Below are 25,742 nucleotides of genomic sequence, written 5' to 3'. Positions count from 1 at the left end.
TTAAGAGGAAATAAAAGGTGAACTTATTCAAAACTTGATCTATGGCAGCGAGCCTTACTCCTGAGGTGTCATAAAGCTGTGAATATGGAGATATTTTTAATGGGTTATAATTATTACGATCAATCTTTTCGAGCATTAATTTTCGACATTTAACACGAGTCACTAGGTTAAATTAGCATTTTTTTATAAATAATAAAGTTACGTGAAATAATAATATTAATGTACAAAAAGCTGAATTGAACTTACAAAGATTACGTACTTTTTAAGTTAGAAATAAGCTAAACTTAAAACAAAAATTTACTTTGTAGGTACCTAAATCTATTTAAATATTGATGTTTACTGTCTACTAAATTAAGGACAGCATAATGAATTTTCGCTAAAAAATCACAGAATGTATTTAATTTTATTTTAATTTATGTTTGACCCTGGCTGAACTTATTGTTCCGGGGCAAAAAACGAGCAATTATGTACATTTTGTTGGATTAAAAAGCAAGAAAACAGCTGGTCGAAATTGTTTAACATTGCAAATTGAACGATTATGTAAACAAGCCTTCCCGGAGCCTTTTTTGACGGCGTCATGACAAAATGAGTGGACGGGATGCTTAATTATTATTCAAAAATATTTCGATTTCATTTCCTTTGTACCGCAGCAGGGATAAGAAAAATCTGAATAAACTTCGCTGTTATACCAATTCGAAAAAGTTGACATTGTTTTTACGGGATAACTATGGAGTATTTTTTTGCTCAAAAGTAAGCAGGATAATTATAAATACGAGCCATAAACAAATAAAATAAAATATTTCTTGACAATGGAGAATAATTGAGACATTTTTTTGGACAAATAATAAAAAAATACAAATAAAATAAGATTATTTTTTCCTAAAGATACATCGTTCGGTTGTCACAATGCTAAGAAACATAGAATCAAACACATCAGAATTGCACTCTTTACTAAGGACCGATGATTGGATCTGATCTAAGGTAGGCAAAAGTTAGTTTAAAAAACCATTAATTAAAATCACAGATTGATCAAGTCGTGTCCTAATCGGTACTTGATGACATACCAACACACATAGCTGTATCTATAATTAATTCATTGCGACTCAAGACTAATTTATAATTCTTAAGTAAGACATGAATTAAATAAATTGCAGTCACTTAAAAGGATTGCTTGAACGTTAATCCTTGAGACTGATACTAAAAAATTGTCATTATTAAAAATACATATTAAGTACAAGTTAACCTGACCTACCTGACTTCCCTACGCTCATGGTAGTTAAATAGAAAATGTTGTTTATACTACCTATTGGTTTTCAACTATCTTCGTGTTTCATTTTGATAAACTTTATTGGGTGTGCGTTTTAGACTTGCAGACTCCCATTTATGCTATTAGCATGAAATTATATGAATTCCTGACATCTCTTATTTAGGTTTTTTACCGAAAAACGATTCCCGTTCAGAATAATACGCCCATTTTAACTTTATATTTAAGCAATCGTACATAATGCAGTAAGACAAATGAACTTACCTACATAACTCTTTTAAGCAGTTTCTTCGTTATGAATTATAACCACAAAACGCCCTGAGTGTGAGTGAAGATCCGTTAAGAACAATAGTTTATTTATTAGATAGCTCATTCGTTATTTCTTAAAAATATTTGTTATAAAAGTTACTTGTACCTACTGACGATGGAACAATATTTTTCTTTAAACGTGGGAAAAATCACAATACCCTCAATTGTATCACTTTAAAAATATAAAACGTTTACATTTCACCGAACATTTATAGGAAAAAGGCTTAAAAATGTTTATTCCCCGTGAATACTGTTGTCGATATCGTTTGGGAGTATTATGTGACAAATCTGTGCACATTCACGTTACATCGAGTCTTCCGTTCAATGAGTCCGCATGAAACCCATCGGGCGGGCTTGTATCGCCTGTAATCTGAGCTAAAACCTCTATATCATATCGGACCCTTACTACGCTTTATAGTTATAGCTAACTGTTGAGAAAGTAATCTGCGTGTGCTACGTGCGTAGAGCTTCGTAGAACTGTAAGTAACTATATTACCTAGATTGATATTACCTAGATATCCAGTAATTAAATCAATTAATTATGCAACTTTATTCCTACAAATTGTCGTTTCGTACTGTTACACGTCTACGTAATTCCATCACTGTAAATCGATCACACAACCTGCTATTCTTGCAGTTCAAAGTCAGTTCGTGTTTTAAAAAATCTGATCAAAATAAAAATAGTAGAAGACTTATAAACCCTGTTTCCTGATTGTTAAGTGATAAGTGATCGAGAAGTGTTAGTAGGGGCCCAATGGAGTGCACAGACGAAAGCGCCTCACGCCTGTTGGGCACGAGTTTGGTCTGACAATTGGATTATCTTGTTGTGCCGGCAAGTATTTCACAACAGAAAAATATTATCCCGATACTTGCACGAGCTGGCTCACTTTATATAGAGATTTGTAGCCGATATCTATAATTAGCGGGTATAAGAAAGTTTATAAAAGTGTGTTAGGAAGCGCTAAAGATGTTATATCAGAAGTTCATATGAGTGACTTATTTAATTGAAGTTTGAAGAAGCACTCTCTTGTATACTTATATAAGGAATATGTATTGTAGTCAAAAAATGGGTACCTGAAATAATATTTTTCAGCTATACTTGGGTACAATAGAATTCTGGAAAAAAATTATATTAAATAGTCCTTAGCACGAATTTTAATGTTCTATACATCTCATTAAGATACATCCGACGCGGTGAACTCAGGGGTTTTATCAGAATTTATCCGGCGGCAGGACCAATTACGCAGGGCGGTTTCCTTCCTGACTGACGCACCATCAAATATGTACTCGGCCTTTGGCGAGAAATGGCGAAAAACGGAGAAAAATGGTTGAAAAATAGCGGGAGGCCTGAGTGACGTGCGGACACGACTATGAATGAATGATGGCGCATACGCGGGAGACTAATCAATAGAGTCGCCTGCAGGCTACCCTGCAATATTCACGTTAGTAATGGCCGAAACCACTCGCCTCCTAACATGTAAGCCACGCAACACCCGCCTGTTATCCTACACGACCTCTGTATTGTTATTGTTTACAGAAATTAGACAATCAAGTACGTAGAAAATACTAGAGGCAGTCATTGCATTTATACCATCGGCATATAGACCCCCGTAGAGAGCCACATATTATATGCGCCTGCGCTTCCCCTGTTAACCTTCAGATCCATGGCGTAGAAAATTGGAATCTCGCTAATAAAATATTGCCTTCATCACATCACCTTTTTTAAGCTTATGCTTATTTCCCTACCTAAATATCTCCTAAATATTGAGATAAGATAAAAAAGTTTATTTCCAGAACAATTACAAAGATACATGAGATTAACAATAGTAGCATACTTACATATAACTATTAAAAAATGATACATTCGACGGGAGTCCGTCAAACCATTTGATGAAACCTCAACAAGAAATCCTCCGAACCTCATATATTCTACCTTCAATGATTGAATTAAAATAAAACAAACATTAGGATATAATTCGCCATTAGTGAGGACATGTCGGAGGGAGCCGGTCGCAGTGATTGTTAACTGTATGTAAGTCAGTGAGGGTCACTCCGAGCGCCCTGTCCACTGTACACCCTACACAATAGCTTCTGCCTTTATACTGACAAATTATATTCAATACTGCTGTCGGATATTAAAATATTTTACCATACCTTGACATCGTAAGGCTTGTGCTTTTCTCTCTATGTACGGGCTGTAAGCGCCAGTACGTAACGTAATCGTACGTATAAGCGTAATCGTAATCTACAAAGTAGCACGTAATCTACAAGGCAATTATAAAATTTTATTACCATTGCATATTTAATTTGTTTCGTACAACAATATCTTTGCAGTGTTTTATTAAATTACTCGTATATTACATTTTAAAATTAATTCTAGAGTTCCTCCCTTCCATATTTCTTGAACTCTTAATAAATATTTCTCCATAAATCTTAAAGGTACCTACAACCTAATACTAAAATAACACATTCATATTGGAAAGTCATAAAATAATAATATTTTACAACTTTTCACCCCTCGGATATAAATAAATTTCAACTTCGACGAATAATTAAACGCCATAAAGTATAAACTAACTTCTTATTGAGTGCATTTAAGTTCAATGCCAATGAAATGTTGACCTTAGGGTTACAGGTTCGAAAGCCGGGTCTTTACAACTATATTTAATAATTAATAATATTTTTTACTATGTTGCCCGTTTTGTCTTAAACCTAACCGTGTCCGTAACTTATATTAAAGTAAGTAACTGTAAAAATATATAAAATGTCAATAGTGCAATTTATCTAGTAGTTACCAAAAAATACAACAATATGATATGCACAATTTTATAATTTGATAAGAAATAATACAAGTTGAGTTAATTTCATAGAAATTCGCTAACAACTTTGCAGGTAGACTGTACGTTGTTTTCTTTCAGTCGCGGCTTATTATGATACACTTTAATAATGTTGGCATACATCATTATGCGTATTCGCTGTCCAGCCAGCCATGGTTAACATGCTCGCTGCTCCGTCAAGAAAATCTAACAATATAACAACCATATTTTGAGAAATACTAATGAACGTAGCCCACTGAAGTCGGACGCTGTTTTCTTTATGTAAATCGTTTCAAAACGTTCCACGAATGAGATGGTATTCAAATTATTTATGCACGTATAACAGCAGATAGTTTTCTCAGTAAATAGTGATTGCAATTTTAGTATTTCCGCGTACGAGTTAATGGGGAAACTGAATTTTCTGGTGCTGATATTAATTAAATGTTCCGAACAAAGATACATTTAGCGAAAGCTTGCTTCATATAGTTTTTCCCGGAAGAAACTTCTGTTTAAAATATTATTATAGAAAACTGTAACTCTTGTCAAAACTTAGTAAATAAGTTTATTAATAAGGAGGTTTGCAATATTTATTGAGTACGATTCCGGTTACAGTTGCTGTCATTCCGGCAGTGTAGGAATCTTTTTAAAGCGAGTTGATATTAAAAGTTAACTTATTTATTTTCTTAGTTCCATTGTGTAAGAAAGAATCGTCTTCATTCCGTCAGTATTTAATAACAGAACAACGATAAAGTACGAGTATTTTCATTAAAGTCCACTTCATCCAAGTTCTAGGTATTCATTGCTAGCAAGCATTACATTGTATTTATTACCTTCCTACCTTTGAGAAAACGTCGACAATGAAAGAAATAATTAAAACTATCACATTCTTTAATTTTGAGTTAAATTAATTATATTTTAATTTAATATTGAATATGCTGCCAATAAAGTGATTTGGAAGCTAAGGTGGAGGGGTTGTATAGCAGTGGGACAACCAGGCAAAAGAAAAAAACATTTAGAAGGCATCCTACAAGACAGATATTTTGAATTTGCATTATGATCACAAGATAACAGCATTCTTCTTCACATTACGAACCACTTAATTAGCTCACGCTAATTGTACACATATCACTAAGTATTGAGATTTGTATGACGTAACTTATTCAAATAAGAGCATTATACATATAAGGAATTAATAATGAGAAAGCTTAACATAACAACCTAGCACTAATCAATTGAATGAAAGAGCTTTCATTGAGCTCGTACAAGATCTGCGTAACCATAATAATAACACACGTAACCAACCTTTGTAAGGTATGCGTTGATTAACATTAACACATGTGGCACAGCGTAGCCTAGTCAGTGCAGAGCATAAAGCCGACGTAGTCATAGCCAGACGAGTTGTATCCCGTTAATTCCCGCAATCAGCTCGGTAATAAATTAACGCCATTACTAAATTATTCCCAGCTTCTAGATTAATCTAGAAGTCGGGCCGCAGTCCGACGCGGCCGCTCTTACATTATTACAGCATTCATTAGAGTTCGCTAATTACTCCTTGCTTTAATGAATAAGCTCTAATGAACCACTTTCTGTTAATTAAAGGCGGCGTGGGGTGAGAGGGGTGCGGCCGGGGCGCGCGGGGGGGATGGAGGAACTTTTCTCCGGGCTCTGATTGCAAATGTGAATTTGTGTAAGTCTGAGTGGAAAGAGTGTTTCTACTGAAAAGGGGTAATGAGGCGGTCGAGTGAAGCCGAATTAGTTGCAACTGCGCCTAGATATATTGCGTTTCGGAACAACTTATCTAATGAATTCCCAAGCCAATATTCTTTTTTATCGTTTCCAATAATTTTCCTTACTGTGAATTTTATGGTTACAATTTTATTTTCCTGTAAATATATTTTCACCGGGTGATCGACACCAAGATACAATCAAATGGACATGAAAAAATAAAAGACCTAAGAAATATGAAAACACTTTTTTTATAATTTAGAGGTGTTCATTTTTTCACGTAATATAAATTCCAAATATAAGTACTTGATATACAGGCTTAGGTAAGAATGGACATAAATTAACCATTACACAATAATGGTTTTAATACATATATGTAGGTACGCAAATGGTTGCGCCTATTTCATTAACAAATGTACCATGAGCCGTGTAATGATATTAAAAATGTTGTAAATCTTCAGTGCCTCCGTACCAGTTGTAGTAAACTTTATAAATATGTATGGAATTCATTAAAGCCGATAATGAAAGTATGACGAGTGAAGACACACGCGTGAATTAATGAATATTTTCAGCTGAAATACAGGAGCAGCGTTAAACGCGTTATTTCTGCAATCAGAATTAAGTTAAAAGATATTAATGGACACAGTAAATATGCATTTATATCCTTTTTTTTATTTTGTTTGATAATAGACGAATTTTCAAATTATCAAAAAGACCTACTCATAATAATGAACACCGTATTTTTTATCCATGTTTTTTATTTTTACTTTTATATTTTTACATTCAACTATACCTATACATACTCAACGAATAAGATTTAAAAAGGGTATTCGTAAACATACAAAAAATATTTTCAACCCTCATTGATTTTAGCAGATTTTTATTTCGTCATTAGCTCCATTCTAGGCATGCGGATAAAACACTGTCAATAACTTGCATTGTTTTTGTAAGGAGTACCTTCGAAGCTCTGCGTACCTCACATACCTACCTTGTTTAGGACATGCAATTACGTTGGTTCACCGAGCTCAGATCTGTCAATCAATCAGTCATTCTAACATTTTCCTTCTACGGCCCCACTACGAGTGCACGAAATCTAATTATTTCAGCTTTGATTGACTGAGCCCAGTTTGTAGCGAATGTGTCCTTTATAGAACAATGTACTCGGTTTATGTCGTCGGTCCAAATTTAGACATCTACTCGTACATTTTTGGAGGATTTCATTACATATTTTTCCAACGTCTAATTCTAAAGTTAAGTTACAAATACTTAAGATTGAGAAAAAAATCTTGATGTTTTATTAGATAATGTGTAGAGAATCTGTCAAAGCTATTAATCATCATGAAAATCAACCCATAGTTAGATTAAAAGGTATTTTTATATTATTGCTACCTATCCCTTGTCATATTTTTTACTCATGCCACTTCTCTCTACTTCTAAATATTTATTAAAAGTTTAATTAACGTGAATGTCATCAATAAATGCAATTTTATATTAAGATGAGCTTCAATTAAATAATACTAACTAATTAAAATTAAACTTTTCAATCATAAATCGATGCGCAAGTAGGTAACAAATACAACTGAAGCTCGTGCACAGATAATTATTGAACAGGATAATAAGCAATTAGTCCGAGGTTATCTGTGCATTACCTACATGCCTAGACGCCTACACAGGCCTACACTATACAAACGCATGTCAGTAACTGAGTAACATCTTCATTAACTATGACACGGGGAATTACAACATAGATTGTGATTGACGCATAGTTATTATTCTATAACAAGTGATAATGGTTGAGTTGAGAGCGCTATTAATTACTACGTATTCTACCTCGCACGATACTGTGCCAATTAAGAATTAAAAACAGTTATTTGTAAGACTAGGTATGTGTTTTTTAATGATTTTATCAGTTGCCTGTCAACTGCATTAGTTCACTTACTCCCGGTTTCTGTAGGTATATTTAGCGGTAGTTTATATATTCAATAGCGTTTCAACTCATATAAAAAACGCTATTGAATAGATAAACTACCGCTAAATGCACTCAGAAACCGGGGGTTATACTGGTCATCATTATCGCTCAAAAAGGGTACAATACATAGGCATAAGTTTAAAAATGAATTTTAACGAACCTTTAAACTATGTATAAAGTGAGTACCTATTCTACCTCTTTCGGTAACCTAGGTAGCACAACCCTGTGCCTAGATTTTGAAAAGTTTTAACAGATTTAATAGAGTTACTGTTGAAAGTTTATGAAGTTATTCAAAGTTCGATTTTTTTTTCGTTTTTACTTTACTGGTCATTAACAATTCATCCAATATTATGAAGACATGCATTTTTTTGAAGAGTGTAAATTTAGGTACCGATTTTTTTATCGCATAAAAGTTTGCAGGAGTTATTGTGACGAAATAACTATATGACCATTTTACCTGAGAAGTTCTAAAACATACGTGTACCTGCAGTTTTAATGGATCAGGAAACGTTTCGACAAATACATATGTAAAGTTTACATGTTATGAGACTTTATTACAGCTTAACCTAACGCCATCTAGACTTTCAAGGAGGACATTAAGTACCATTTTTAAGTGGAGCAGGACATAGTTTTACCGATTACAACGATTGTCGAATTAATTAACTGATACATATTCACATAGATAATTCGGCACTTACCCGATCATTATTACACAGGACATTGATGAGGCAATAGTACCCGACAAAGATGATTATTCACGTAATGCCTGGTCACCGGACGGGAGACTGATGAAACAAGCGCTGTGCCTTACTCAGAGTCCGAACAATTAACTAATTACCGGTGGTTTTAGGACATGTTATGAAAATAAAGTCAGAGGTGCGTAACGTGAATAGTCAATAAGCGTGAAACTGAAGGATTGTACTTTGTAAGGAATTGACAAACACATCGCAAGGTATAAATACGCACGGCGGGGTGGTTACTCACACATTACAAGACTGTTGATTCAGTGATAACGTTCTCAGCATCCTGAACTTATATAACAACATGTTCAGCTTATTTGCGGTAAGCGTTCCACGGTATTATGTTATAAATACTTTGGCAATTGTGTGATTTTTTTTAGATATATTTTGGGAGTTAATTTGTATTGCAATCTTAACTTAGGTAACCAGCGTCTCAAATTTAATTCTCTGCCTAAAGATAGATCAAGTCAGTTTATTAGAAGTTTTTCGGGATGAAAAAATATATGTCCCAAAAATCGGTCTTCTACTACAAAATTGCAAAAACAAATTAATTCTTAATGACCCATTTATAAGTCATCTGTTGCAAGCCTGGAAACTTATTTCCACACTAATATCAATGCTAATACGTATGTTAATGAACAGCCGGCTTTTTTAGCATGTAATTAGCAAGTATAAGTGATTGCGTTGATTGCTTACAATTGGTTAATTGCAATAATTTCAGATTGCCTGCTTACTTGGAGTAGCGGCGGCGGTGCCGTCTGGCTATGGAGGCCTTCCTCTTGCTGTTACTACTCATGAATCCGTTGTAAGTTTATAGATTAAATATGTTTTGCTAGACATAGTTTCCAAAATTTTCGTATTTTGTCTTGGAGTTAAGTAAGTATAAGAGTTATGAGTAGGACAATATAAAAATATTTTCTTAACCTTACCTAATACGAGACTAGATTGCAAAATTGAGAGCATTAAAAGGATGCTAATAAGTTAAGTTGGTGATAAACAAATTATAATGTATTTAACGTTTCTGCCCTAGTCCATCCCCCGCTACGGCTTCAACTACGCAGTGAACGACCCGTCAACCGGTGACAGCAAGGCTCAGACTGAATCTCGCGACGGCGGCGTTGTCAAAGGCTCCTACTCGCTGAGGGAACCCGACGGCACCCTCAGAGTGGTCGACTATACCGCTGACCCCGTCTCTGGATTCAACGCAGTCGTTAAACGTGTAGGACCCGCCGCTCACCCACAAACACTTATAGCAGCTCCCGTTGTCAGCAAACAAATCGTAGCACCGATTGCGGCTGCTCCCGTAGCCGTAGCCCCAGTGGCGACGAGTTTAGTCGGTATCGGTGGACTCGGTTGGGGACACGGCGGTCTCGGCCTTGGACATGCAGGACTCGGCCTCGGCTACGGAGCCGGTCTCGGCTTAGGACATGCCGGTCTCGGTGTAGGCCACGCCGGACTCGGTCTCGGACACGCCGGTCTAGATCTTGGTATCGGCCTCGGCGGACTCGGCGGCCTTGGAGGATGGAAGCACTAATAGTGACAGGTCTGTTGCCTGAATTTCCCTACGGACGTTATCACAACCTTACTCTCATTTCGCGACTGAATGTTACTTTACAGTTCATAGGCGATACGAATAGTATAGGTTGATTATGTATTTGAGAAATAAACTACCGAGATACAAGTGTTGTTTATTTTTTTATGTCGAATATATTTTGATTGGTCTTAAATTATATTGGGTATGTATAATAAAACAAGGAAATATACATTTAGCTACACAATTATATTTTCATAAATACCATCGACACATTTATCCATCATATTTAAATGCACGTATGTTTGAGCGGTTACAATGTCTCCGTCCCTTGGACAAAAGTTGAGACACGTAACGGTACTTCGTTAATTTAGATATTTACACGAAATAACACATTGCCTATAATATAAACGATACAAATGAATTATTGTGACGTGTATTTGTTGTCGGCGGGCTACGACACCTTTCGCGAACAACCCTCGCCGAATAGGAACAGGCAGAGTCGGTCCACTAGATACGCGAACACCATGTCCGCTATCAACACTTGTACTAATATCAGCCGATACTGAAACAAAAGCAAAAACTGTGTTAAATATCCATAATTCGTGTGAAATATATTGTATTGTTATATTTATAGTATTATTAGTTGTATTTATAGTATTGTAGTAACTCATGTGAAATGGAAGACATATTTTCGCAAAGCAAATACACGTAGGTACGACTGTCGCTTGTGGCGATCATAGAAGTTAACGTGAAATTTATAAACTTTTCTAGACACGGCTTCTATTTATGCCGATTCTACTGGACCACTAAAGATTAACTAGGCTATTATAACTAGCTTAACTAGGTTAGTATACAAATTGCGCATACGATACGAGCGGACACGTGCACGTACGCGTCCAAAACACGTACGAAAGAGAACCGCTTTTAAAATCGTTGTATATTCTATTTCTCTATTACATCTAATAGAAAATTTGCTTCAGCCTTTTAAAACCATGTATATTACACACCAAAGTACCGAACCGCCGAGACATGACTTCTACTTGATATCGACAACTAGTAATGCCTTTCAATTAACGTCGGAAAAATGTGAATAAAACCCTGTTTGCTAGTTTTAATTTAAAATAACGAAATATACTCACGTCAGGTGGGAAATAAACGATCTCGAACATGTTGGAGAGGTCCGGGAAGATACCCGCGGCGAGCGCCAACACCGCGCCGCCCGATACTAGTATACTGTACAGCAATGGCTTGTTGTCTTTCAGTCCCTCCATGAACGGCTCACCCTGAATGTCAATTAAATTTGTTTGTATTGGTTATATTAAAATATTACTTGTCTGTCGAGAATCCTTATCATCATACAAAAACGCGAAGGAGTAGGTATTTGTCAAAAAAGTTTTTTAGCTAAAAATAACATTCTTAGTGGAGCTATTTTAAACTATTACTCACTAATTTCACATAACGAGATATAAGGTTGTGACATCATATGAAAGAGTTTTATACTAAAAAAACAAGTATCTAAATTATTACATTCCACATAGCTGATTGTCTAGTAGTTAACTCATTGTTCGGAGAAGAAAACCTGCGAAATCAAAACGAAAGCTATCCCAAAAATATTTAATTTTCTTACCCTATAATTGATAGCAAAGGTAGATATTTGTAGCGACATAGAAATGATATACACGGTGCTGTTGAGGAGATCCGGTTGGAATTCGCGCTCTTCATCCTCGCCTAAATCCATGTCCAGTTTCACTTTGTTATCCCTGAGAAAACCACAAATAAATTAAAACTTATCGGATAAAAAGGCAGTGACCAAGATCTAGTGTTTAAAGCCTAAATAATCATCTCATAAGTATAAAGTAGAAGAACTTTCCAATAGGAACCAAAGACCGTAAGTGAGGTAGGAACATTTCGATACTATCGTATCGAGTATCTGTCGTTTGGACTACATATTTGATCATTATTATGATGTTCTCTAAAAGTTTTAGGAGTCTACGCACAATAAATCAGTAAACTCTTTAAACTAACTAATAGCGCATACCTTGAAATCTCTACTCCTTTCTTACGAGAAAAAGTACAAAGCAAAAGTATCTATAAGGAGATTCGTGCTAAATCTTACCTGCCAGGCGAGCGTGAGGTGGCTTCGTGTACCAAATATATGAGACAGAGGAAGTGTACCGCGAACTGAGTCAGTACTGTCATTATTGTGTACACGTTGAAGATGTTCGGTAGAGGGCGCTGTTTCGATAGTTGCTTCAGTGGCTGAAAATACATGGAAACTTATAAAAATGCAACCATATTGTATGAACATTTAAAATTTCATACATAATATGACGCCCATAAATCGTCATGCCATCATGTAAGCAGATGTGTATGTAAATACGCCCACGTTCCGCCATTTTCAATATTAGTCCATAGGTGGAGAGCCTATTGCCATATAGCAGGGATGTTACCCACCGAACAACTACAGATAAATATCCTAACATAAATTTAAAGAGGTCCAATAACATGTTGCCCGACATTGCAGGAATTGAACCCGAGACCTCATGTCTACAGTCATTTACCGGTGTTCATACAAAGGTGTTCAAATTTCATAATAGTAAAGATAAGTTAATAGGAACGTAGATTGCAAGTATACATATTTAGCAATCTTCTTCGTTCTTTATCGTTATAAATCTATGTTTTCCAGTTTATGCAATGTGTGTATGACAAGTCAGTTCATATAATCACAAAAATACATATCGATTAAAGATAAATTTCCGCAGATTCATTAGCATGTATCATTAATTACTTAGAATTTCAAGAATCAAATGAATATTACTCATACTTTGATTGCCTACACAAGTATCTAGAAAATCAAAAATATCACAAAAAAAATATGTCATTTTAGACAGCCTTTATAGAATAAAAAACAAAAAGTAGTTATTTAACAATAAACCCATCATCTATTTCAGAAGTTTCTTCTAATCATTACTAGTTAATTGTTAATTCTTAGTGTACATACCTTTGATCGAGATATAAACAAGAAACAGGAGGCCAGCAACAAGCTTTGCAACGTAGCCTGCGTATCACTGAACTTGATACCATCAAGGTACAGCACTGACTGAGAGTAGGCCAGGATGAGCGCGTTCAGAGCGAGGATCTTGAACATCTGCAGCGTCGTTACCAGGGTGCAGCGACCTTGCTTGATTATGTGGCAGACTGGACACAAATATAACAGCTTTCGATACATATCAGTATTAATAGTAATCTTACAGGTTTCAATTCCAGGGACCATAATAATAATGTCCTTGCCGATCCGACTACGGCGGTAGTTTCAACGAAACTGGCCAGCCAGGACTTTGTTTATAGTGTCCAAGTGTTTGCACAAGACACAGGTACACTCTCATAGCCCGGTGGGACGGATAACCGACACGACCAGTGGGAGAAGTCAGGGTCCATATAAGATCAAGAAATTCTCAGTAATTCATGAGTTCAGAAGCTAAGGTCCCAGACCACTGGCCTGCAAAGCTCTTAAAACTGTCTATCCTGCGCCTGATTTCTTACTGTCGACAGACGCAACGAGATGCGTTCAAAGTCTTGGTCAGAATAAACAAGTTTAAAAAAGAACTGGATTATATAAGTGTTGTACATTATACCTGCAAGAAGCTCGATACTTCGGTTTTGTTCAATGCGTATAAATGTATGTGCAATGTAATTCTTACAAAGTAGTAATGAACGGAATTTATCAGTTAAAGTCAAAAATCACAGAACCCATTTTATTTGGGCTTGTCCTGTTCGTAAGCAGAATCTTAGAAATTTCATGCTTAGGAAGTAGAATAAAATGATGCATTTTATCTCCCATGCGAGCGAAATTCCGAACTTGACCATTAGTACAAAAGAAAATATGAAGTTAGATAAATAGTAGAATCAGAATATTGAAATAACAAAACTAATAATCGCCTTCGCCGTGAGTGATGGAATCAAATCTAAATGTATGATGAAATAACCAAACAAAAGTTACTAGAAACAAAAAATCTAATAGAATAACTTACTGCAAAATATACTGGAAAGCCGACTGGTAAAGGGTGCAGCCACACTAGCGTCTCCCAACCTCACGAGCTGCGGTTGGTCCTCCTCTTCGAGCTCCTTGATGGCCTTGCGCAGGCGCGCCGCCGCCTCCGCACGGTGGTCCACGCGTTGGCCGGGCCGCCGCGGCACCTCTTCCACTGCCCGCTCTTCTTTCGGCTTTGGCTCGCGGAGACGCTCGGGCGCATTCGCTAAGATGGCCACGCCCACCTGCAATATTTAATGACAATGCTAGAATGGCTTTATAATAATAAATTCAGACACAGATTTAACTATCTATGTAGTTTATCTATTCAATAGCGTTTAAGCTGATATAAACATGTCAGTTTTTACAATTATAGAAATTTGAATTGCGACAAAAGAATGATATGCTTATGTTATACTCACATCAGCATGTTTCAAGGCTCCGACGTCGTTTGTACCGTCTCCACACATGAGCGTCACGTAGCCCAGAGATTTCAGTGTCACGATCACGAACTCCTTCTGTTTAGGTGCGAATCTTGCGAACACTTTGATATGAGGCATCAATTCGAGCAAGAACTGGTGGTGATATTCGTTCAAATACGTCAAACCTTCGCCCGTTATACACAAGTCGAACTTCGAAGTGAACTGTTTGCTGGTCTCGTAAGGATTCACTGGCAGGTTGAACTCCTCGTCTATTGACTTCCAGCTCCACTCATCGTCACTCTGCGACAGTATAAGGACCTCGGACTTCTGAGTAAACTTTAATTCCTTAGCCACGTGACATGCAGTCAATGGATTATCGCCAGTTATCATCACCACTGAATGAGAGGCGTGGATAATTTCAGCAATAGCTTTTTTAGAGTCGTTCTTCAATGGACACGATATTATAACGAAACCGACGAACGTCAAATCAGATTCTATATCCTCGCGAGACATATCCCTTATTTCATGAGAAGTTAATTTCCCTAAATTCCTATAACCTAATGCTAACACTCTTGCACCTCTTCTAGATAATGTCAAATAAACGTGGTCGTAATGACTAGGAACCTCTTTCAGCATTCCCTTGACAGTTTCGGGCGCGCCTTTTACACTGCTGATGTAGTGAGTTTCCATGAAACCGCGTTCATTGATTTGGTAACCTGCGATTACGGACATCCTTTTAAGTGCACTTGAGAAGTGGTTTCTGTGAACTATTTTGAGCCCTGGCGATTTTCCCTTCTTTGGCACAACAGCGTCGCCTCTGGTAAGGTTCCACTCGGCAGCTTTTAGCGTAGCTTTTTCTAAAGGATCGCCAACCACTCCATCGTCGAGTTGTACGAGGGAGTGACATGACGCTAGTACTTGTATTGTCTCCATAGGAGCTTGTGACAATGGAATGACTGTAGCGTCGGTGTGGTCGCCTATCCCAGCCACACCTTCTACGACTAAATTATCACTTGTAAGTGTACCAGTCTTATCAAAACAGCAGATTTCTACTTTTCCCGCAAATGGTATTCTGAATGGTTCTGTACAAAATACAGCTAGCTTAGACAACGATAGAAGTGATGTGTTAACTGCTAGTGATAACTCAATAGGCAGTTCGGGAGGCACAACTGATGTCAAAATAAGTGTACATTCTAAAAATAGCATGTATCTATTCCTTTCAGGATCTTCACAGCCCTTTATCCACACATACGCAGCAGCAGCAATTGCGAAGATAAGCAAGAACAGAATGAAACCAAATGTCTCGAGGTTGTTAGCTGTAACTCTCTTAACGCCAAATAAAATAGTTCTTAGCAGTCTACCCTGTGACGTGTTGAATCCATTGCGGATAACATAACCAATGCAACCATTATCAGGAGCTTTAAGAGATGATGAAGAACTTTTGCTAGGAGAGGAATGTTGAACAATTTTAGTGCCACCAAACAACATGTGAAGTTTGCCATCACCCTCAGGATCTAGGTTTAGTTTTAAATTCTTTTCATTTTCTACAGCTTCTTTCATTTGTGGTACACTCTCTCCTGTCAACATGGACTCGTCAACTATGCAAGAGCCTCTAAGCAGTAGAATATCACAAGGGACTAAGTTTTCATTGGTAGATCTAATTAATGATACTATATCACCTGGCAATAGCTGATCACTCATTATATGGCGCCATCTTTTACTTCTATAAACATAGATGTGATAAGGTTTGTTCCCCATTTTCCTTATTTCGGCCATGTTTCTTAGTTGCTGTTGTACTAATGTGCACTCGAACATGACAAGCATGACCAGAGTAAATATAGAGTAATACCAGTATTTGTCTAAACACCATAATGCTACACAGAATACTTGAAATACAAAAAATGGTGCTGTTGCTCTTTCCTTAAACAGTTCCATGAATTCTGGGACAACCTAGAAGGAAAAGAAAAATTTTGTTCATCTATAGTTTGTCTTAGAATTCGAAGTAGATCAATAAAGAGCTAGAAACATTACATCAAATGATCATTTAATATCAATATGCCACAGCCGCAACTAAATAAACAGGACAAATATTTTGTTTCATTAATACAATTTATTTTATACCTAATTATAATTCAAAATATGATCTAGTGAAACTTTTCCCTTCTTGATTTTTCTCATTAACCAATATTTATACTCAGTACTCAAGAAAGTTCTACACAAGAGAAATTCTTATACATATTTTACTTTGCATGCTGAGCATTTGAGTGCTAACAATAGAAATGAATATTAATGAAGTAAATTAATGAATTCTGCAATAAATGTTGAATTATTAGGTGGAAGTTTTAAATCACTTTTAGTTCAGGGCCCCTACTATAATTCCATAAAAAAATATATTGATTCCTGGGATTTTAGGTGATCATTTACAGAGAATATTAAAATATGATTTTAGTGCTGTTCTTATGCATAGTGTGACCTATTTTCTTTTAATAATGTAAGTCATAAGTATGTTAGTTGAATTACATTTTATTTCTCCATCCCACTACTTGTGTCATGTTAATGAAACTAAGTGTGTGATAAACAAATAAATACTCTAGTCTTTTAAAGCTCATGAGTCATCAATAACAATTAGAAATAGATTTTTAAATTATACTTTTAACTGCAGAATGGGCATGAAACATGGTTTACTAAGTTAACTTATGTTTGTTTGGGAGGTTCAAATAAAAAATGTATATTACCATTATCATTTCATTCTTTCCAAATTCTTTTTCTGCAACAATAATGGTCTCTTCATCGGCATATCCCTTGGACTCCATATATTCCTCATATGTCTTGTTGGTAGGAAACTCAACTGTGTGGAATATCTTCTTGTCCCAGTCATATATATACTTGCTTTTTTGGAATATAAACCACACATCTGGATGTATACTACCCTTTTTGGTTGACTAAAATAATTACATACAACATAAATTAACCATATATAAAATATCAATTTTATTATCCTGTAAGTACTTGCTAACATGATTAGAGAAAAAACCTTACCTTTGTATGATGGAGCTTAACAATTTCGGAAAACCCATTATTGGAAGTAGGTACAACTTTAACAATTTCAGCTTGAATTGGGTCCTTAACCTAAAATTAAAACAAGAATTTTCCTGTTAATTGAATTATTAACCAAAATGATTGCAACACGAACACTGACCACAATCGACAAATTACTTACGGATGAACATGACAGGAAACACTGAATGTGTACGCTCCAATAACAACAGAGGCAAATGAGAATTTGTACCGATGCTACGACTGCCACAGACACAAACCCTGCTTCGAAGTTTTCCTCAAATCCATACACAGCAATCCACAAATAAAACACTATTGGGTAAATTATCAAAAAGGGAAGCACAGTCCCTTGTAAAACGGTCGGCACCGGCTTAAAAAGCTGTGTATATTGAACTAAATCGTCTAATGACGACTGCATCTTATTGGATACCATTTTACGAGCCTATTTTACTTTATGCCCGTACATATATGCTTTTGGTTACTTTGCTAACTGTAAGTGGTATAGTTATACATAATTTAATACTCCCTCATAAGAAACTAATTCAAAATATAAATATAATTCGATTTTATTGAGTTTACTCAAGTTGACAGATTGACAATCAAGAGGGGAGAGGCGAAGAGGGGAGTGGAGAGGAAAACCGGAAACAGTGTGTAGAACAGGAGCATGCGTGTCACGTGCTTTTTCATTTCACACAGAAAAAAATTGTAAGAACGCAATGTACTTAAAACTCCTTTTTATTTTATCTTTTCTGTATGTCATTCAATGACATCTAAAACCACAATTTTATTGGAATACTTGATGGGTTCCTTCAATTACCCTTCGATTTGTTTAAATTATTCAATACCAATTTTTGCATTCGTCAATGTGTCAATAATTTGACAGCACCAAACCTTCACAAACCACGGACTATATTAAATTCTTAGGTTCTACCTTAGCTAGATAATTAGTTCGGATTCAGTACCTACTTAGGTAGGTACCGAACCCGAACATTTTATTACAGTAAGCACCTACAATGATGTTCTTAACATAGGAGTAAATACTTATCTCTGTTTCATTCGCTAGTCAATGTAAATATTTGACAATTGACACCTGTCAGACGTCTGTCGTTTATTGTGAAAAGGCGCCAAAACTTAGTCTATTTTGGTAAGAAGTGGAAAAGTGTTATTTTTGTTTGTATAACGATTCGTAAATACGATCTAATATGGATTTAAACATAAAGAGAAAGTCTACGAAAGTGGCACTCACAGGAACTCTTATTGAATCATATCCTCATGATCTGCAAATGTACAAAGTTCCCCCGGTGGACAATATATCTCTTCAAGAGTTTGAAAGTTTAGCTTTAGAAAGAGTGACTTTATTGAGAAGTTTAGCTACAGCAACAACATTGAAAGGTCTTCGTATATATTCTGACGAATGGACTGAATACATTATTGGTGAATTAAGGAGTCAAGGTTTAAAATATTACGTTAAATTGTGCGAAAAATCAGCATGTGGCCTTACAGAAGCAGATTTGCAAGCAAGACGTAAAGATCATATTGCACATTTCATTCTTCGACTAGCATATTGTAGGACTGAAGAACTACGTCGCTGGTTCATTGCTAGAGAACTGGAACTGTTCAAAATGAGGTTTGCTACCATGAGAGGTGAAGCAGTTGAAGCATTTTTCAAACTTAATAATCTTTGTTATAAGAATATAAGTGATGAGGAAAAGAGTGAAATAATACATTTTCTTAGAGAATCTACTCCATATCCAAATATAGACAACATGAAATTTTATAAAGTAAAGTTTTATGAAGTATTAGATTTGGTCAAATTAAGAAAAGTGTATCTCAGTGGTGGTTATGCTTACATCCCACATAAAGATTTTATATCTGTGCTCTCTGCTCAGTACAGAACACAACTGAAACAAAGTCTTGCTGTTGCGTGCCATCACCTTGGTGAAATTGAACAGGATGAAAGACTTGTTACACTGCTAAAGGGACTGCATCAGTCGTATTCTGGAAATGATTACAGCAACGCTAAAGCTGTGGTACCTATTGAAAGTCTTGATTCACTCTCTGTGAAGTCATTCCCATTGTGCATGAGGCAACTTCACGAGCAACTGAGACTAGCTCATCATTTAAAACATGGAGGTAGATTACAATATGGACTATTCTTGAAGGGTATAGGAGTAACACTTGAGGATTCTTTGAGATTTTGGAGGGATGAGTTTACAAAAATGATGGAGCTTGATAAGTTTGAGAAACAGTATGCTTACAATGTTAGATACAACTATGGCAAGGAAGGTAGCAAGAAGAATTATTCTCCATTCAGTTGTTTGAAAGTTATCAACACACCGGTAGGCCCTGGAGATTGTCATGGATGTCCATATAAACATTGTGATGTTAGCAATCTGAAGAACAGACTACAAGGATATGGATTTGATGCTCATGGTATGTATTATTGCACATCCTATAGTCATTAAAAGTATAGTATTTTAATGCACCTTATCTTTAAAAATATTATTTTCTTGTTTCAGCTGTGAATGAAATAATAGATGTGACCAAAAAAGGTCACTTCCAAGTGGCTTGCAGTAAATACTTTGATGCAGTCCATCATACTGACTTGGGAGTGGGCATAAACCACCCAAACCAGTACTTTGAAGAAAGCCAGAAGATAGTCAAAGGTGATGTGAAAGTTCAAGTAAAGAAAGAAGTCCAAAATACAACAGTTAAAAAAGAGGTTGTTGATGAGTTAGAAGGAATGGTTTTTGAAGATGTTATGTAGTATCTTGTTTGTGAAACTCCAACTGAACTTATGATAGAATTAATTTATGTTCACCATAACTTAGCTTTTAATTATTTAGCCTTATGTACATTTTACTCAACTGTTAAAACAAAACTAGTATAAGATAAGAAATACAATACATTAATTTTTCAAAAGATTTTTATTGATTTAATATCATATATTATAATATCTATTTTCGTTTAACATACATAGCTTGTCTAGCCAAATTACCACAATATAAACCACATATAAAAATTAAACCTATAATTGAGATGCCTACAACTAAAAAGTATTTCTTAGATGGTGAAGAAGATATTTCGTTATACATGTCGCCAAAGTTCTCTATCACATTCAACTGGAACAAAAGAAAGATTAAATATAGTTATTTATCAGGCAAGTTCCAACATCAAAAAATATAAACAATAACTCTAAAAAGAGTAAATAGAAGTGGGACTTAACACGGAAACTCGTGATTAGTAGTAGGCAATAGTAATATAATATTTTAAGTACATAATACTCCTACTATGTGAATAAAAAACTTGATAAGAAAACAACAAAAGGATTTATAATACTTTTGTTGTTTTACGAAAACTGAATTATCTATAAAACCCTAGTATAGATTAGTATAATACTCAAACAGATTTTCAAATGTATGTCAGATAAGGATTTATCAGAGTAATACTTACAGCAGCTACATGCTTATACATTTCTAATCTATTTGAAAGTGCTTTCTGACAGTCAGCCTCTAATTTTCTATTACTATCGCCGAGAATTATCTTGAGACACTTCAGACCTGAAAATTTTAATATTAGTACGTTCAAAAATTAGACAACACTTGTTCTAATCCAATCGCTAAATGATCGCAACTTACGTCTGCCAGCACCATGTTCGAGATCCTTACAATACTTCAACAAGTCAAAAGCACAGGCCCTTTCCAGCAATGGGTCAGCCTCAATATCCACCTCAGTTTCCTCTATTATCTGTGCCACCTCACGCGCACACTCAGCAGATACTATTTTATGATTCAACAAAGCATTTTTTAGACATTCTTCCACCTAAAATTCAAGTTCAAAACATGAACAACATAGATAGGTTTCATGGTAGATAAATGTTAAGTACTAAATAAAGTACTCATAAAATTGATAGTGTCTCTTTCATTATTTAATCAGCTCTCTACCAAATGGGGACAAATGATGTCATTGACTTATGTGAGTGGATAGTTTTATATGGCTATGCATACCTTTTTAGGTATAGCTTAATGTTCGCAACCAAGATTATTATATTAAAATTACCTGCCCATCAGCACTTGTAATATCATTTGGCACTGCACATATGGTTTGTATTTCTGCCTTGCATAATTTACCAAGCAGAGGGTCTAATCTGAAGTTCAATGCTTGCTCTTTCAATACATTTGCCAGTTCATTTTCACAGTGTGTTGATAATTTAGACTCTCTGAACTTTTCTTTCAAACAATATAACATTTTCCCTTGAAGTTCCATATCCTGTGGTTCTTTAGCTAAAAGTATAAAACAAAATTAAAGGTTAAAAACTAAAAAAAGAAAAATAAAAACGTAATGGCATATTTACATTGGTGTCTAGCGATTTTATGAAAGGTTTTAATACCAATGACTTCTGAACAAAATTTCGTAATATCCTCTTTGCAAGCAATTTGCAAATTGTTATTAAATCTGTAATCCATGTTTTGTTCTATCATTCTGTTTACAATTACAACCTTGCAGTTTTCATCAAAAGTTGATTCTTGCCGGTGTGCCTAAAGAAGAAAAAGAAAATTAATCTTACTATTACAATAAAAATCATCAAAATTTTAATATAAAATTGTCCTTAAATATACCTTTAAACAATCTAAAATATTAGCAGCATCAGTGTTGTGACAATACAAATCTATCATATCATTGCAGCTAGTAATCAAATGATAATCAATAGCATTATCTGTAAACTCTTGCTTCCTAACCACAAATATAGCTTTTCTGCATCCATCTGATAACTTTCCCTTAGCTGTTTGAAGACATTCTAAAGCAGCAGATTCTCCATGTGGTATACTAGCACAGTATATCTGCAAATCATTCTTACAAGCCTCTTTCAGTTCAGGATCTAAGTCTATATTTTCTTTTTGCTGAAACAGTTGCTGTCTCAGCTGTTGCCTGCAGTCTTTAAATATTGTGTGCTTTCTTTTCGATATTGTGTCGTTTCTCACTATCTCACTCAAGCATGTAACAACCTGACCCTTTGTTTGTGCTTTTGGACAAAATCTTACAACATAAGACTTGCAAGCATTCTTAAATTTCCTAGTAAACCTATAATTCTTTAATGAGATCAATTGCTCATGTTCTATAGCAGCCCTACAGTTAACATTAGCTTTAATTTCAGGGTCATTCTTATGAGATATCAAACAGTCCATAATGTCATCTTCATCTTTTTTGCTCTTGAGCTCAGATGAACATAGCCTCTCAATTGGAACCCTACAATTAATGTTTACAACAGCATTCAGTTCAATATGGCCACTTTGAGTTTCTGTAAAGTTTGTGACAATTTCTCTACATCTTGGTCCAAGTTCTTTAATTTTACTCTGCAAACAGGATATTTCTTCTCCTTTACCAGTGTTTTCGAAACATAGATTTATCAAGTCATCCATGCAATAGTCTTCAATCTCTGGCAATAAATCTACACTAATTGCCCTCTGTCTCATTACTCTCCTAACTTGAGCCTCACAGGCAGGTTTTAATCTACCTCTAACATCTGAGTTGTAAGCATAGTTATACAAACATGGTAGTATGAGAGGGTCTTTATCAGCCTGGTGTTCATTGACATCTGCCCATTGCAGTTTGCCTTTGCATACAGTAACAGCATCATATTTGCATGCTTTATATAGCTGGGGATCCAGCTTGAAATCTCTGGATATGAAATATTGAATTTGCAGTAAGGCTGCCTCACAATCATTGGTCATCTGATTGGTGCCAAGTTTTTCCATAAGACATGACATTACTCTGCCATTACCACCATTAACCTCTCTACAAGCTCTGTCTACAACAGGTTTACATGCTTTACGTAAAATCGGGTCCACTCGCCAATCTTCTCCAGGATCAGCTTCTTGAACTAAAATCTCCAAAGATTTCTGGCATGGCATGCTGATTCTCTTATCTTTCCTCTTTCTTGGCCTAGCATGTTCCATTAAGCAATGAATAGTTTTACCCCCTGCTTCAATACCCTTACAAAGCATTGTGATATCATTGGCACAGTTTTGCATTAATTCTGGTGATAGTCTGTAATCATCCATTAGCATCTTCCTGTGATCAATCATTTCTGCAGTGCATTCAGGGGACAACTTTGTGCTTTCATTTCGTGATACATTTTCTAAACAAAGCAAAATTTGTGCAAGTCTGACATCTTTGTCTTCAACAACACCTTTCCTGCAGTGGTACTTTCTAATATCCTCTTTACAAGATCTCACTAAACCTTTACTCATTCTATAATTCATTACAATATTTCTTTGGTCATAAAATAATTGATCTTGGCACTTTTTCCTCATGCCTGTAATACAAAGATAACATAATAAAAATAAGGAAAATTAGCTAAATATTAATGAATGATTATTTAACTACAATTAATAGGTCAATTAACAACTGCGAACAATTATATCAAATAATTATGTATGTATAATACTAACTTTATAAAAGTTTCAAAGAAATAAAAAAATGTGAAATTACCATTTTCATATTTATGCCTCAACAGACACTTGTACATCAGCCATGAGCCTGGTACTTCATCTGGGCAAAAATTCTTCTGGTCCAAGTTACATGCAGCAAAAATCAGTTTATCCAATTGAAGAGTATCATACTTCATTTCTTGTAACACAGCAATTTCGGACTGACATTCTGGCCTGAGATTTATGTCTTGATTTTGTAAACATTTTAGAGTCTGTGTTTGTGATAAACTCTTTGGATCAGGAGGAATCCTACCACAAACATGAGCTTCAGTATCATCATAGCAGTTCTTTAAGAAATTACCAATGATCTGCCAGTCATTGAATATCAGAGATTCAATTTTGTTTATCAACCTCCAACATGACTTATCTCTCACACTGGGTTTCTTCTTTAATATACAATCAATACTATATTTACTTGGATTCAAACAGTTTAATATTTCAGGTTCCTCCTGGCATGGTTCCTTAAGTTTGAAATCCAAATATGCATTGTCTAACAATACAGTTTGATGCGTCCAGAGCTTGTGCTGGCACAGTAGCAATACCTGGGTCTTATTATACGACGCATTTAGGGCGCACGACAGTACAGCGAGATCATCGTCGAGATGCGAACACAGCTTATGATACAAAGCACAGCCAGATATGTCTAATGAAAATCTATCGCTTGGTCGATTTACTAGATTAGCCAAAACTTGCGCATCGTGGAAGATCAAAATTATACATGCAGATAAAATTCCTGCTACTTTAGATAATAAATTATTACTAAGCATTTCGCTACCGGCTTGCGAGCTTTTAGAAACGATTATCAGCTATTTACTCCCTCATTATTGTTCACTTAATTTACGACTATCAACGAACTAAGAAGCCATTTGATTTGTTTATTTTAGCACTTTTACAGTTTTTATATGTGTTAATTGATAATTTGTAAAGTTTTTAACAAAGCACACACAATAATTTGTTTGGGAAATTAGAAAATACGTATTGAATGAATGAAGCATTTGGTGTATGATAGATAGTGTGACAAGTCAACAAAAAATCGAATATTTCTTCGTTCATTCTCTTTTACATAGACAAGATAGTAACTTGCATGTAGGATGGACATTATAAGTTATAATGCAACGAGGTGTATATGCCACATATCCCAACCGGTTGTATACATACACAATAATTTGGCTTCTGAAGAATAAGTATACAAACGAAAACGCAGTCTGCAATACAAAATCTGCAAGTCGACTCGAATTTTCCATCAGTCATGAGCCAAAAAAAAAAATCATATCCTAGGTATTACAGGTCGGAAAGAAGCATCCGAGTTGCCTCATACCTAGAAGCTAAGGTCAAGCCCATGTGCATTGTTTCTGAAGAGTACATTTTTCTGTATTTCCTCTGGC

General features: G+C 35.4%; 4 protein-coding genes across 5 annotated transcripts; 2 read left to right on the top strand and 2 right to left on the bottom strand.

Moving 5' to 3' along the window:
* Window positions 1-8,985: 8,985 nt before the first annotated feature.
* LOC142987266 (larval cuticle protein A2B-like) lies at window positions 8,986-10,504 on the top strand. The gene is made up of 3 exons (XM_076135918.1): window positions 8,986-9,145; window positions 9,545-9,628; window positions 9,854-10,504. Exons 1-3 carry the CDS (start codon window positions 9,128-9,130, stop codon window positions 10,355-10,357), a joined length of 606 nt encoding a protein of 201 aa, XP_075992033.1. The 5' UTR covers window positions 8,986-9,127; the 3' UTR covers window positions 10,358-10,504.
* LOC142987262 (endoplasmic reticulum transmembrane helix translocase) lies at window positions 10,243-18,490 on the bottom strand. Its single transcript, XM_076135914.1, has 10 exons — window positions 18,030-18,490; window positions 17,849-17,938; window positions 17,545-17,751; window positions 14,810-16,759; window positions 14,389-14,632; window positions 13,359-13,555; window positions 12,474-12,616; window positions 11,985-12,117; window positions 11,497-11,640; window positions 10,243-10,919 (listed from the first exon to the last, which is right to left on the bottom strand). Exons 1-10 carry the CDS (start codon window positions 18,297-18,299, stop codon window positions 10,809-10,811), a joined length of 3,489 nt encoding a protein of 1,162 aa, XP_075992029.1. The 5' UTR covers window positions 18,300-18,490; the 3' UTR covers window positions 10,243-10,808.
* Window positions 18,491-18,846: 356 nt separating this feature from the next.
* On the top strand, window positions 18,847-20,788 carry Prim2 (DNA primase subunit 2). The gene is made up of 2 exons (XM_076135917.1): window positions 18,847-20,299; window positions 20,386-20,788. The coding sequence occupies exons 1-2, from the start codon at window positions 19,069-19,071 to the stop codon at window positions 20,631-20,633; spliced, it is 1,479 nt and encodes a 492-aa protein (XP_075992032.1). The 5' UTR covers window positions 18,847-19,068; the 3' UTR covers window positions 20,634-20,788.
* Glg1 (Golgi apparatus protein 1) lies at window positions 20,775-25,353 on the bottom strand. Of its 2 annotated transcripts, none has more exons than XM_076135915.1 (7): window positions 24,359-25,353; window positions 22,486-24,182; window positions 22,221-22,404; window positions 21,926-22,149; window positions 21,505-21,688; window positions 21,320-21,426; window positions 20,775-20,988 (listed from the first exon to the last, which is right to left on the bottom strand). In XM_076135915.1, exons 1-7 carry the CDS (start codon window positions 25,122-25,124, stop codon window positions 20,824-20,826), a joined length of 3,327 nt encoding a protein of 1,108 aa, XP_075992030.1. In that variant the 5' UTR covers window positions 25,125-25,353; the 3' UTR covers window positions 20,775-20,823. The 2 variants fall into 2 exon arrangements, with proteins under 2 accessions (XP_075992030.1, XP_075992031.1); XM_076135916.1 differs by having other exon boundaries at window positions 22,257-22,404.
* Between the last annotated feature and the right edge of the window lie 389 nt (window positions 25,354-25,742).

Source organism: Anticarsia gemmatalis, chromosome 3 (genome assembly GCF_050436995.1).
Source record: "Anticarsia gemmatalis isolate Benzon Research Colony breed Stoneville strain chromosome 3, ilAntGemm2 primary, whole genome shotgun sequence".
Classification (NCBI taxonomy): Eukaryota; Metazoa; Arthropoda; class Insecta; order Lepidoptera; family Erebidae; genus Anticarsia; species Anticarsia gemmatalis.
Note: the sequence above shows the minus strand (reverse complement) of the source record. Positions and strands in the feature narration are given on the sequence as shown.